This window comes from Hordeum vulgare, chromosome 6H (genome assembly GCF_904849725.1).
Source record: "Hordeum vulgare subsp. vulgare chromosome 6H, MorexV3_pseudomolecules_assembly, whole genome shotgun sequence".
Lineage (NCBI taxonomy): Eukaryota > Viridiplantae > Streptophyta > Magnoliopsida > Poales > Poaceae > Hordeum > Hordeum vulgare.
Genome location: NC_058523.1, coordinates 490,694,139 through 490,707,634, shown reverse-complemented (window position 1 = coordinate 490,707,634; position 13,496 = coordinate 490,694,139). Strand labels below are relative to the sequence as shown.

The following is a 13,496-nucleotide window of genomic DNA, read 5'->3' as shown; positions in this document are numbered from 1 at the left end:
CGTTCACACAACATGTATGCACTATTTCTCTTGTTTTTATTCATTTAGAAAAAAATATACTACTGAAAAACATGTATGCGTCATGTTACATACTGTAGTATTTTTATATATCGGAGCTCGATTCCAAAAGGAAAAGGAGAAATCCATCTCTGAATACTAACAACAGGATACATACTATACTATTGAATCCTCGTTTTTATTTGTGAAGTTGTGAAATGAATTTGGGATCTGAGTTTTCAATCCTCATTTTTGTTTTGTTTCTGAAGTTGTGAAAAGAACTTGTATCTGAATTTTTGTGACACGGTAAGTATCCATTATCTCCGTGCCATTCGTTAATTCAAAAAAGAAATATATCAGATTTTAGCCCTCTTTTTCATGCCCTAGTGCACCATTAGTACGCCTCAGGGTGCTACTGCATCCTATGCCGCTGCTGTATCCTTGTTGCCATTTAACGATAAGTAGCCAAGATCCCCAACTCTGATGGCCGGGGGTTCCAACCTCCTTTTCAAAAAAAAAAAAAAAACAACAACAAAGAAACTCTGATGATGCACTGGCTCTAGCACTATGCTGGCTTGATTTTCACTTTGTATGAAGTAGCAATCTCCCCATTTTGTCAGTTGTTTAAAGTAGCAGTGCTCATTTCATTCAGTTTGCTGCTGTATATCAAATTATCCTTTATCGTCATAAAATTTTCTTTATTGTTATATCAAATTATCAATCAGTTGACATTGGCTACAGAATATCTGATGCTTATGGTCTGTCGCTTGGCCAGATACGCATGTGGCGGCACCAAGCATGAGGCAACAACTGCAGTACTTGTGGGGAAGGCACAAGTAGGACACCAACATTACCTGCAAGCAAGACGCAAGTAAGACACTGAAATGTAGTACGGTTCTTCATCTCAATATGTATAACCTTAACGGTTCTGATCATGACACCAAGCTATTGTTCCACGACTGGCCATTTTCAGCGTGTATTACTGTGTGTTAATCTCGTTGGACTAATTTTTGTTTGAGGTGTTATGTGGTGCTAGAGTTCACCTTTGATGGAGCCTCTCCTTCATCCTTGCATGTTTTTTTTTTGGAAAAAGGAGGATATCCCCCGGCCTCTGCATCAGCATGATGCATGCAGCCATATTATTAAGCAAAAAATCAACAATCTACGTGCTCGAGTACAAGCTTTGTCCGAGCTAAGATGAAAACAAAAAGATGTAAGCTCCACAACCGGCAAAAATAGGACGAGACGACTAAACACCTAGTCTATTATTGGACTGCCATCCAAACCGGTTATAGATATCCCGATCTACCATCTTCCATCGGGTAGACCTAGTAACCAAAAGATCCCCCACAGGAGTGAGTAGCGACAACGTACGGATCCAAGTAGTGCCTTGCATGTAACCAATGGTTTTTATACATTTCTATCATAGATCCATGCTTTCTGAATTTTGGACATTGTTGTACTTGTGGAAGTACAAGTATTGAAGATTGAAGAACGTTGTAATTTCTCGTGCCCGCACTGGATCCAGGTCGAATGTGGGAACTGAAATCTTCTAGCATCAACTTGAAGTATCAACCAGCCTAATTATTAGTTCATACAATAACTAGACAAATTGATGGTGATTGTACACAACTATTGATAAGCATAAAAATTATGATGTTACAACTAGTATCATTACAACAAGCATTATGTCACAACTTCAATATAATATAGCATAATCTGTCCTGTCTGTAGTCTGTGCACTTCTCTTTCTGGGCTAGTATAGCGCACAACATGCTACATTATCCAACTCCAAGTACTCTGAATCATGTTTCATATTTTTTATTACCATGACGTTGTCTAGTATGTACTAGATCATCTCAGGACAGTTGAAGTCTGCTACATTCAAAAGCATATGTCCTTGATTAGGCGTATGTATACTTGGAATAATCCAATTTTGGATGCTAGAAGAGAATATTTACCCCAGTGCTGGAGCACCTGTTTTGCAGTGCGCCTGTTCGTTTTGTTCTGCCTGGCTCAGTTCAAGATTAGCAGGAATATTTTCGTCTTGTACAATACGAAAGCTGTAGGGAGTGCTAGAGCTTTTATTTGGATCAGTGGCACCTCCCGCTTCAAAGCTCTGAAGCTGAAATTAAGTCGTTAGTTTAACTTATTTCTGATAATGTGCCATCATTTGACTAAAGTTTTTGACAAAGGATCGTGAGCCAAACCTTTATGCTCAGTTCCATTTTTTGTTGTGACATGATGTTTAATCTACGACACAGTTCCGTGTTTTCCTGGTGGATTAGACTTCCCTGTTGCACAGTTAGTTTAAAAGTTAAAATGTTAGTAGAAGCCTTCTATGCATGCTGAGTTCTTTGAACTAATATAAGTAGGACATTAATTGTAAGGCCAAACCTTCCTGTGTAACTCTTCAATTTCACTTCTCAGAAGATTGTCCTGTTTAATAGGTTTTTGCTGCATCATTAGATTGAAGCAAACAGTAACAACCAATTACAGATAATGGATAACACATGTAATAACCTTCCTTGCTTTGATACTGCGTAAACTCATTTCGAGCCGATTCTCTAAACCCTGGAGATCTCTTACGCCTAGGCCAGAAAGCTCCTCTCCCATTAGTTGCCTATAATCATGCAAAATAGTTTCTCATGACATTCCATGAATACAGTGGAAATACTTCTATTCTAAGTATTGCCAGTAAAATCCTGTTGTGTGTACATGTTGCCATATTTTTTTCAAACTTCCGTTTGATATTACAGTATGTAGCAGTTGCTTCCATTTATATTAATGGGTGATTTATTTTCTTTGCAGAATTAATAGAACATCACCATACTTGTGGCTTTCTTGCAAGTCGTGCAGTTGCTGCCTCAAGCTTGCTGCCTCCCTTTGCCAAAGCTATCAGAAAAAAACATAAAGTTGTGTTAGTTTCCCTAAACTGTAACACATGTTTTACAAATTGATCTAGAAATGATTGGCTCACTGTTAATTTAAACCAATAATTACTCGATAACTGCATATGCACATGTTATGGAAGTAAGGCGGTAGAATACTTATGTTTTCATCTACTGGCAGGTAGCAACACGTATAGGTATATCACTCTGATTTGAATTAAGGTCCAAACATTCAGAACTGCTTACTTTGCTGGCACATCCCATCGGTGAAATTACATATAGGTTTATGTACAGAGTACTCTCAGGGTTTGGATTCAAATATTTTGGTGAAAACAGAATTACTGCTGTAATAATTTTAGAAATATTATGCATACAGGATTTTTGGCAATCACGAGACAGGACATCATGTGATGTGATGTGATGGTGCGGCTGCACACCTATAAGCCTTCACCTTGCCCTTACCCTCTATTCTAACCATTTAAGTAATCCGAACTAGTTCAAGCCTTACTGTACATCAACATGGCCTCATCAAGTATTTGCATGATTCCTTTGGAAGAAAGACAACATAACTTTCATTTTAAGTCACTTCCCCTCAGTCTTAGGCAGCTACTCCCTCCGATCCATATTACTTGTCGCAGTTTAGTACAACTTCTTGGAAGCTGGCGCAGCAGGTATACAGTCACCTTGCCTCGCTGGGAAAAATAGGGAGGTAAGATACTTCAACAGAATCTGAGGTTCAGTATGTGTTGTGCGCTAATTTTGGTTGTCCTTGTGCTACAGTATCTTCAGAGTAGCAGGGTGTAGCAGAACAGTGGAGCTCTTAAACAGGAGCTGCTGCGTCAAATGCTATGTATGTCCCAGGCTTGCAGATCTGCTTAAAAGTCAAAATATCTCATGTTTGGGCTCTGCTTCAGTCCTCACATTTTGCAGTTCTACTCTTTGACTCGTCTAAATCAGCTATTGTGTCGTGATATCACTTCACAGGGTCCCAACTTTGACTTTATTTTCGAACAAGAGGTGGGGTGGTGGCTGTTCGTTGATGCCGAGCCGCTGAAGTTTGGCTTCAGGAGGAAGGGTGCAACGGAGTGTTCTTCTGGTTATTCCAGTTACATGTACATGCCCAAGTACCAGCTACCAAGGGGCATGTCTTCAGTCTTGAGTAACAAGCATGTTATTCCAAAGCTGCCTGGCACTTTTGTACTAATAGAAATTCATTTATTTTTGTGTCCACTACACCAGCATGGTGCAATTTAGAAGGAAAATATTGAGAAGCTGCCTAACTTAGGGTATGTCCAATAGTCTTATCTCAACCGTATGTAAGGATTGTTAGTTAGGAAAGAACAAGAAAGGAGAGCTATAGTTGTATGGAGCTGATGGTATTTTTGCTCTCGTCTCGTGTTGTCTGTAACTTGTACTCCCTTTGTAAAGAAATACAAAAGCGTTTGGATCAGTAATTTAGATCATGATCTAAATGCTCTTATATTTCTTCACGGAAGGAATATCTGCAAACCATATGTCCAAAACTAGAACCATTGTAAGATTATCTATATTATTATCTGTAAATGATCAGAAGTATGTAATACAAATGTTTCGAGTATTGTAAGATTACATATATTATATGTCTTAAAGACTGGAATACAAATGTTTCGAGTGCTTACAAAGTTTCAACATAAAATCCTATTTGTGGAAGTCATTCAAATAAAAAACCTCCAAAAATGCCATTTTGAAAAGCATTTTGGAGTGCTGATTTTGTTTTGCCGGTACTTCCACGAATGTCATTCCATGATGAAACTTTTTAAGCACTCAAAACACTTGTCAAAGTTTGCAACAAAAAAATTTAGAATTTTTCCATTTTCCATTTTTTTTCTTTGAATTCACTGTTCACCCCGAGCTCATTTGCGCTCAGGAGCAGTTGGGGACTTTCCATATTAGGGGGTTATGTAAATTTTTATTTCAAAATTACGTATTTCATTTTGTATTTAGAAGAAGAAATTTGAAAAGAAAGAAAAGAAAAAGTCTCTACCAACCGTCTGCAACGTAGGAAAACAAAAAGAAAGAAAAAAGAACACAGATTGTGGTTTTGCTGTTGTAAGGATGTGTTATAGCTAAAACTGATTGTATTCAGAAAAATAATTGTACACACTATCTACATTTTTGTCTACTAGCAAAAGTACCCGTGCGTTGCAACGGAAAAAAATAATACTACACATTTTAATTAAAGAATTTAGAGAAAGAAATGAAAGGAAAGAGAGAGAGTAGTAGTGCACAGCCCATTAGGCGTGCCAAGGCCCAGCCTTACCCACTCCTAAATCCCCTAACCTAGCCCGTGACACCACATAGTAAATTTGGCCTGGCGCTCAACGAGGAGAACCGCATCGCCATTGGCGTGGTGGGCACGGTGCCTCCCCTGCTCGACCTCCTGACCTCCCCCACCCACCACCCGCGCGCGCGGCGCGACGCCGGGATGGCCATCTACCACCTCTCGCTGGCCGCCGTCAACCAGTCCAAGGTCGCCCGCTTCCCGGGGGCATCCAAGGCGCTCCTCAGGGTCGCGTCCAGCGCCGTCGAGCCCACGCCCATCCGCAGGCTGGCCCTCATGGTGATGTGCAATGTGGGCGGCTGCTCGGAGGGCCGTGCCTCTCTGATGGACGCGGGCGCCGTCGCGGTCGTGTCCGGCATCCTCCTCTCCTCCCACGACGTCGCCGAGCTGGAGGAGTGGTGTGGTGGCGGCGATCTACGCGCTGAGCCGCGGCAGCCTCCGGTTCCGCGGCCTGGCACGCGAGGCCGGCGCGGACAAGGCCCTCCGCCGCGTGGCCGAGGAGGGACCCCCGGCGGCGTCCGGCGCGAGATGGCGAGGAAGACGTTGTGCGCCATGCGGGGCGACCTGGACGAGGAGGCGAACCTGACCAGCAGCAGCCTGGAGTGCGGTGATGGGGACGACTGCGACGGGAGCATCGTGTCGGACGGGTTCATGTCGTTCCGGTTTAATTACCTAAAAGACAGGGGATTTTTTTAAAAACGGCAGCGGTGGGTTTTCCGACGGAAGCAATAGCCTCTTTATTATTAGGTAAAGATATATAAGAGCCTGGGTACATCTATTGTGTCTGTACTATTGTATATGCTCTTGCAAGCAAAAACATCTCTAACAAAAATTAATTGAACTAAACTAATTAAGAAAAAAAATGAAAAATGAAAAGAAAAGCGAAAAATATTGTTAACAAAATATGACTTCTTCTAAAGGATATGTAGATTTTCTCACGTGATTCCTAACTGATTTGCACTTTATGATAGGTCATTAGGTTCCCCCGGTCACTGCTTCAAACAAGACATGTGGTGATGCATGCACGCCTGGAAGACACCACATTCAGTGCTAGAGGTAGGAATCAAAGACCAGGGGTGCCAAATGACTTAGTTATCTGATAAGAGGGCCATTTTTTTATTTTTTTAACCAATTGAAGGCACAAAATAAGCATGTATATGCACAAATTTAGAATCATTTGATTGGGGGGGGGGGGGAGCTCTTGCCAGCACCCTGTCTCCGCTACTGAGCACAATACTGGCGACATAACACCATCTTAGATAGATAAGAAATTAAACCAGTTCATGGGATGTTGAAAATGTAGAAATAGGGAAAACACAGGGATATGTTAAGAATGAATGGGCAAAAGAGAGGGTTGGAACGACATAAATTTTCTATAAATTTGCACACTTAGTTCATAGTAATAAGAAAAACACAGGACTCCATGCAGTCAAATCAAAGTCAAATCACATGAAAAGTATAATTAGGATGTTATTATGTCATTTAAAATACTTCGTGCATAAAAAATGCAAAAGGAGGTCCAAGCGGATTGTAAACTTCATGCACTTTTCCATTGAAAGTGAGATCCAAGGACATTTTCCTTTGTTTCATAATATCTTTGAACCGAATGAATGAATAATGCTGCTAAGTATTATGCATGCATACCTTAATCTCTGAAGTTGCATTCACGCCAGGCTGCTCCTCTTTTGCCTTGGTATACCGGTCTATCACAGCTTTCATGCTGACATAGTGACATGCAAACAAACAAAACAAAATAGATCCTTCAGTGTCAGAAATCAAATTTGGCTCTTGGGAGCATATGCTCTTGCACGCCTTTTTTTTGCAAATGTGAAAAAATAGATATGGCCATTCGCACACCCAAATACTACCTGCAAAATTTTAGTGAAAAATCTCTAGCTATTTGACCAATGCAAAAAAAAAGTGAACCCTAAATGTTACACTTAATTTTATTTTTTTCACCGACGAAGCACTACTACCCCGTTTCACATGAAAATTATCTGGCATGTTTGTTAGACTAACATGAACATCCATAAAAGAAATCACTTTTTTTAATTTCTTTTACTTTCTATTTTGAATTTATTGTTCATCTAGAGCGAAAACGCCCCTCCCCCCCCCCCCCCCCCCCAACACACACAGAGTCAATGTTTCGTTTTCTATACTTGAAGCTTCGAGGGGACAATGATAAGCCATTTAAAATTTTAGGTATAACTTAATTCTCTAAATAGGTACAGACATAGATAGTCTAATATCGAGCACAAGTGAACCATATGAACAGTAAAATTTGACAAAAAAGAAAAGAACATTTTTTTTCCATGAATATTGACAAAGTTTCTAACATCCTGCAAGATTTCACCTTGAAATTACATCACCGAAGGCCAGTAGAAAAACAATTGAGGCTCAAAAAGATGCATTTTGGAGCGCACAGTTTTTTTCCGGGTCACACCTGTATAGATCTCTTTTCATGCCGAAATTTTGCAGGATGCTAGAAAACTTATTGATGTTCATCCACAAAAAAAAACAGTTTTTTTTCATTTTTTTTACTAATTGTTTTTTTTAATCTACTGTTCATACTGGTGGATTTATGCTCGAGGTTGAAATAACACGTTCGCTGTCTCCACACTGTTACAAACTATCACCCCACATCTTTTAATGTATGGAATACTAAGATTTACTTTCTAAGTGGAAGAATGGTAACTTGGTACCTGATCTTTGTGTGTATACATAGAACAAGTAAGAATATATTCAAAAAGAAAACACATAAGAATCATATGTGACTTAAGATGTTCACTGTTTTAATTATTATTTCTTACATTGAACCATCATACTGTAGTTATTAATTATTTGCTCTTTCACTTCATGAGATGGGGGTATTGATCTCCGGTATATTAGTCTATATATACCAACATAAAAGGGACAAGCTGTATTATATGATCCCATTAATCCATGCCATATATGAATAATATATGGAACATTACAGAAAACAATTACCCATGCACTAATCATCCTCTTAAGCACACATTTAGCTATCTTAAATTTCACCATATATAATTCTCTTTTATGTCTTGGTATCTCAATTCCATCACATTCTTTAAGTTCCCCTTAGACCTATTGCACGTGGTGCTCCGCTAGGCCGTTTCTCTTGGATACATATGTCACTACATAGAGAGGAGAATTATATACTCCCCCCGTTTCATATTATAAAAGCGTTTTTTAAACGCACTTTTATTATGGAACGGAGCGAGTATACAATTCTCCTCTCTTTTGTGTATAAAAAAATGGAATATTTTATTTTTATAAAATGTGCATTGCAAGTACATGCATGACTGCTAGCTTATATTCTTTAACGTTCTTTTATACCAAGAGTATATCATAACCAATATGTCTCTAATTTCCAAGGAGCAGAAAAAAAAAATCCAGGTTTAGAAGAAATACAAAAAACATTTTGTTATTCAAGATAGTTGTAAATCAACCATGATAAGTCTGATGGTTAACTTACAATAAAAACTTGCGCACCCTAAAAATAAAAAATCTTGGGGATAAGTTCTTGTTATTCTTATCATAAGTTCTTGTTATTCTTACCATTGGAAAGCCCCTAGAGTTATTTTTGTCTTCGAAAGAATAAGAATGCAAATTCACATCCACTCCCCCACCAAGTGAGTTAGATTCGCTTCTTATACTTGATCTCATTCAATGACCTGTGTATCCTTACATTTTTTTTCTTTCTCTCATCATCTCTATTTGTGTGTGTTAGTCAGTAGTTAGTTCTATCCTAGAAACTCTCGCCCAATCTTGGCATCGTCGCGGCCGTCCCACATCTCCGCTACTTGCCACCTTCAGATCCACCACCACAATCCTCCTCGTTGACCCACCAATCGTATATCGACACACTAGTCACATCCCCTTGTGCCCCAACTCACAAGTCCCAACAAATCCTAAGGTATCAACGCTCTTCACTTTAAACCTAGGATGCATGATTGCATCTCCGACGTCGGTGACCCCACCATGAATCCTTAGCCCACGGTTTCTCCAGCAAGGTCATTGTCCTCGACTTCGTTGACCATGACCTCTCTGGCGAGGCCGTGGATCTATGCTTTCTCTTTGTCTAGCCTACATAGTTGAGGATCCACCTCGTAGATCTGATGGACCTTCGACGATGGTGCCCCCTATCAAACCTGGTGAAGAAGGGAATCAAGTAGCAATATTTTTCTTCTTTCGAAAAGGAGATAACCCCGGCCTCTGCATCATACGATGCAAACAACCATAGAAGCAATAGCTAGAACATGCTAATATTAGATTTTAAGAAAAATTTAGGCAGCTGCAACTCAAGCGAATCCTCTGAAAAATAACTCTAGTAGTAAAGATAGAGATATCCCTCAACTGATCTATATACACATCTAGAAATATGACATAACTAGCTAGTGAGAAGAACAAGAGAGTTATTCTCATTTTTTTCTTTCAAAAAAGCAAAAAGAGAGAAGAACATGGGAGCTAGGCAGGCGGTGCTAGTACAGAAAACGGTCAGAAGATAAACTAATTAACCAAAAGCGATCAGAGGATCCGCATAGCACATGAGACGTATATGTGAAACGAATTAATTACCTGGTGCTGGAGAACTCGTGGAGCCTCCCGGTGCTGGAGAAGACGACGAGGCCGACCTCCGCATCACAGAGGATGGAGAGCTCCTTGGCCTTCTTCAGCAGCCCGCCCCGCCGCTTCGAGAAGGTCACCTGCCTGTTCGTCGAGTTGTCGATCCTCCTTATCACTATCTTCCCCCTCCCCATCTTTGTCAGATCTAAGACCTAGCAGGCAGAAAACCTAGATCAAGGTAGAGAACACCATGAAGAAGGCAAGTAAATATGTTAAACACGCCGACCATAACTAGTGATAGGTACAGAAGGGAAGTACCGGACCGAGAAGAGAAGAAGAAGAAGAAGAAGAAGAAGAAGAAGAATGGGGGCTGATCTGATGTGGGGAAGGTAGAGCTTCTAATATTCGTCTAACTAGTTGTACCTAGTACCTACTAAGAGAAGGAGAAAGCAAAGCGCTGCTCAGGTTTTATATATGCAGGAATGAAGGCAACGGTGGCTGAAATAGCAGTCATTCTCTACACCAAGCTACTCACGGGGCCGGCGGGTTACCTTAAGTAGGTTGTGCGTAAGGGCATCTGGCTACAACTAGCGTGTTAGGGCATCTGCAGCTAGATTGGACGAATTTGACCCCTCAAAACGTGTTCAATTTAAGTTTCTATTTATCCGTGTATATAGTCATGTCTTTTTTTCTTATACGTTCGTCAGATGTATTAGCTGAATATGAGAAGTGTCGGACAACACGCACGTTTAAGAGGCTTTAAGGGTTTGATGGGTTAACCTTTTTTCTTCTCTCTCCTATTCGGTGAGTGGTTTTAGGTTCGTTCGGTCAATGTGAAGAGTCCAACTGTAGATCATATTAGTTGTTTTAGCCAATGGTATCAATCAAAATCCTAGATACACCCTCTCCCTATTAGTATACTTTTTGCGAAACTTTCTCTATAAGTCGTATACAAGTCAAATGTTTTATATCTATCTCACAACGAGTAGACATTGTTAGCATAGACAACATCAAATCAATTTATTAAATATACATTTGTATTACGATATTAGTATATATCCCATATTTATAGAAACTATTTTCTTTGCCAAGAGTGCTTTTATTGACTCATAACATAACATCAACCAGCTGATACATGCAACACGAGTTTATACTCCGGGTCTGCATAACCGAGATCACACACGATCATAAAAAAGGCGAAAAATGCCAAAATGGATTTGCCTAACGAGAGGTGGAGGGCTGGTCCGCAAACTACAGTGCCATCCATGTTTGAAGAAAACTCACTTAGGTTGTCTTTTTCTGCTCGCACATACCACCCATAAACAAACCCAATGTGTATGCTAATAAATAACCTACAATAACTGGGAGAAGTAACTCTTCTTATTGAACACAATATCATTTTTACACTGCCAGAGCAACCAAATCAAAACTGACGCCCCCACCTGAGTAAAGGACTCGAAGATTGGGGCCACTTCTTTTCTAGCAAAAGTGGCCTTTGGCCACTTGGAAGGTTTTATTCTACTTAACATGGGAGATGTCGACATTCCAACCAGCTTACCTCGTATTGTAATCTTGGCATGCGCTTACCTTTCCCTTCAAAGACTGTGCTTACCAGATCGTGTGCCCGATGCAACTTAACTATGATATCAGTACGCTAATTTCTATATACATCAATGGCGCCATTCAGTGTTTCTTTCCTTTTTAGTAGCACCTGTCAGCTCGACATCATTTCATAAGGGGAAAAGCTCTGGCGAGAGTTTGTTTATTTCCAAATATGGTTGGGAGTATGTGTTAATGCAACCATCTTATATTAAGGCGAGATGTCACTGTTCAAATCGAGGATAATCAAAGTACAAAACTGCACAAAGATACTCGAGTCCACCTCCCCCCATCTTCTCTTCCCCATCCCCCTCTGGGAATCTTAGGATTCTAAAATCATGAAGTACATGACTTTGTTTGCACCGTGTTAATGCTCCATAGAAAAAACAAAAGATTCTTCCAAAGGGATTAAAGTGGATGCAAAATTTCCACTGAAACATAGTACAAGGGAACCCTCAGCAAAAAAATTATGTATGCTCGACCCTACAAATCATACAACCCACATATGAAAAGTTCATAGGAATTTCAATCATCCAACATTCCAATGAAAATACTTGAATTAAAGTGGTCAGAAGTAAGAAAGAATCAGTACTTATAACCAATGAAGTGACGTTTTAGGTGGTACAACTAGATCTCCAGGGTCGGACAAGTCGACCCTACGATCTCTTACTTTTCCTCCGAGCCGCCACCGCCACAACTTCTCCACACGCCTCCCCCCCCCCCCCTCCTCGTCCCCGTCTGGCGGCATCATCGGCGACACGAGGAGTGGGGGCCTGTCCTTCTCGTTTTCTTTTTCTTAGGCTTTTGTATTCCCGATGATATCGACAAGGTAGTAGCTGCGTTGACGTGTTGGAATAACATCTCTCCATTCTCTCCCTACCTCGACAACGTCCGATCCAACACCGATGAAGGGTGTGTGAAAGTTTGTGTCCCAGTTCTATTGCTTTCCTTTCGATCTTGGTTGTTTGTGTGTCTTTCAAAAAGATCTATTGACTTGTTCTTGGTGTGGTTTTTTGGTATCTTCTTCTGTGTTGTTATGTGACTTGGACTGGTTTCTTCAACTCCCTGAACTGTTGGTGATGGATTGCAAGGTTGTTCTGTGTTGGGAGCCAATTTATAGATCTCGTCTCAAGTAGCGAGTGACTATTACGGTTTTCAAGGCCTGGTATGGCAAGGGCGTTTGCAGGTATACCTTGCCATGTGCAGCCCGACCCGGATGGCCCGTGTTATGACCAGAGGCCCAGTTAGCCAACCTGGCCCAGTTATCTTAATAATATTAGGGGCTTAGCCCAGGTTATCTTAGTTATCTTAGAGTCCAAGTTATCTTAGTTATCTTACAGTCCAAGTTATCGAGATTATATAAGACGATGTAAACAGCTTTTTTGGAATTAAGCAATAAGACAATTCTATTGCCCGGCTCACAGAGGAGCCAGAACCCTAACCCTAGCCACCACCTCCTTTAATCGCCGCCGCCTCCTCCCTGCGGCGAGACGGCGCCGTCGCGCCGGACACGGCGCCCTCGTCTCCTCCAACCTCCCTCCTACCCTTATAACCTAAGGTAGAGGGCCGGTAGAACCCTAGTTTCTACCAGTTTGGTATCACGAGACTCTAGTTCGATCATGTCATCACCGTCGCCCGCCTCCACAGTTGCGCTGTCGTCCCCCACCACCACTCCGATGATCACCACATCCAGCGGCCCGCACCTGCCCACGCCGGCCTCTTCTGCCGCAACGCCTCCTGTCGTCCTCACCCCAGAAGAGCTGACCAGCGCGATCCACGACCTGGCTATCGCCGTCCAGGGCATCCGGCTATTCCTGGCCGCGCCCTACGGACCGCAGCCGGCCGCGCCACCACCAGCCAGCGCCGGCCCGTCCTGGCCGCCCTGGCAGCAGCAGCCACTGGCGGCAACCGCCGCGCTGGCCTGGCCGATGCAGCCACCACTGCAACTGCCTCCGTCACCCTCCATGGGGCCACGACAGCCGACCCTACAGCTGCCGCCGCCGAATCCCACCACCACTTGGTCGGGCCCGACCGCCGCGCCGGGGGTGCTGCTCCACCAGCTTCGGTTTCCCCTCTCCCCATCGCCGCTACCGGCCTGGGTG

General features: G+C 41.8%; 1 protein-coding gene across 6 annotated transcripts; it reads right to left on the bottom strand.

Moving 5' to 3' along the window:
- Positions 1-1,560: 1,560 nt before the first annotated feature.
- LOC123401416 (MADS-box transcription factor 57-like) lies at positions 1,561-10,304 on the bottom strand. 6 transcript variants are annotated; one of them, XM_045095206.1, is made up of 9 exons: positions 10,114-10,304; positions 9,808-10,023; positions 6,853-6,928; positions 2,831-2,892; positions 2,521-2,620; positions 2,395-2,436; positions 2,208-2,291; positions 1,959-2,122; positions 1,561-1,875 (listed from the first exon to the last, which is right to left on the bottom strand). In XM_045095206.1, the coding sequence occupies exons 2-9, from the start codon at positions 9,987-9,989 to the stop codon at positions 1,857-1,859; spliced, it is 729 nt and encodes a 242-aa protein (XP_044951141.1). In that variant the 5' UTR covers positions 9,990-10,023; positions 10,114-10,304; the 3' UTR covers positions 1,561-1,856. The 6 variants fall into 6 exon arrangements, with proteins under 6 accessions (XP_044951141.1, XP_044951143.1, XP_044951145.1 ...); XM_045095208.1 differs by having other exon boundaries at positions 1,561-1,872; XM_045095210.1 differs by having other exon boundaries at positions 1,561-1,872; positions 1,975-2,122.
- Positions 10,305-13,496: the final 3,192 nt, after the last annotated feature.

Excerpts from the sequence above, each read along its gene's own strand:
- LOC123401416 (XM_045095206.1), bottom strand. The coding sequence starts at position 9,989 with ATGGGGAGGGGGAAGATAGTGATAAGGAGGATCGACAACTCGACGAAC. Across the intron at positions 2,893-6,852 it reads ATGCAACTTCAGAGATTAAG|CTTTGGCAAAGGGAGGCAGC; the intron begins GTATGCATGCAT and ends TTTTTCTGATAG. Across the intron at positions 2,123-2,207 it reads AAATGGAACTGAGCATAAAG|CTTCAGAGCTTTGAAGCGGG; the intron begins GTTTGGCTCACG and ends ACTTAATTTCAG.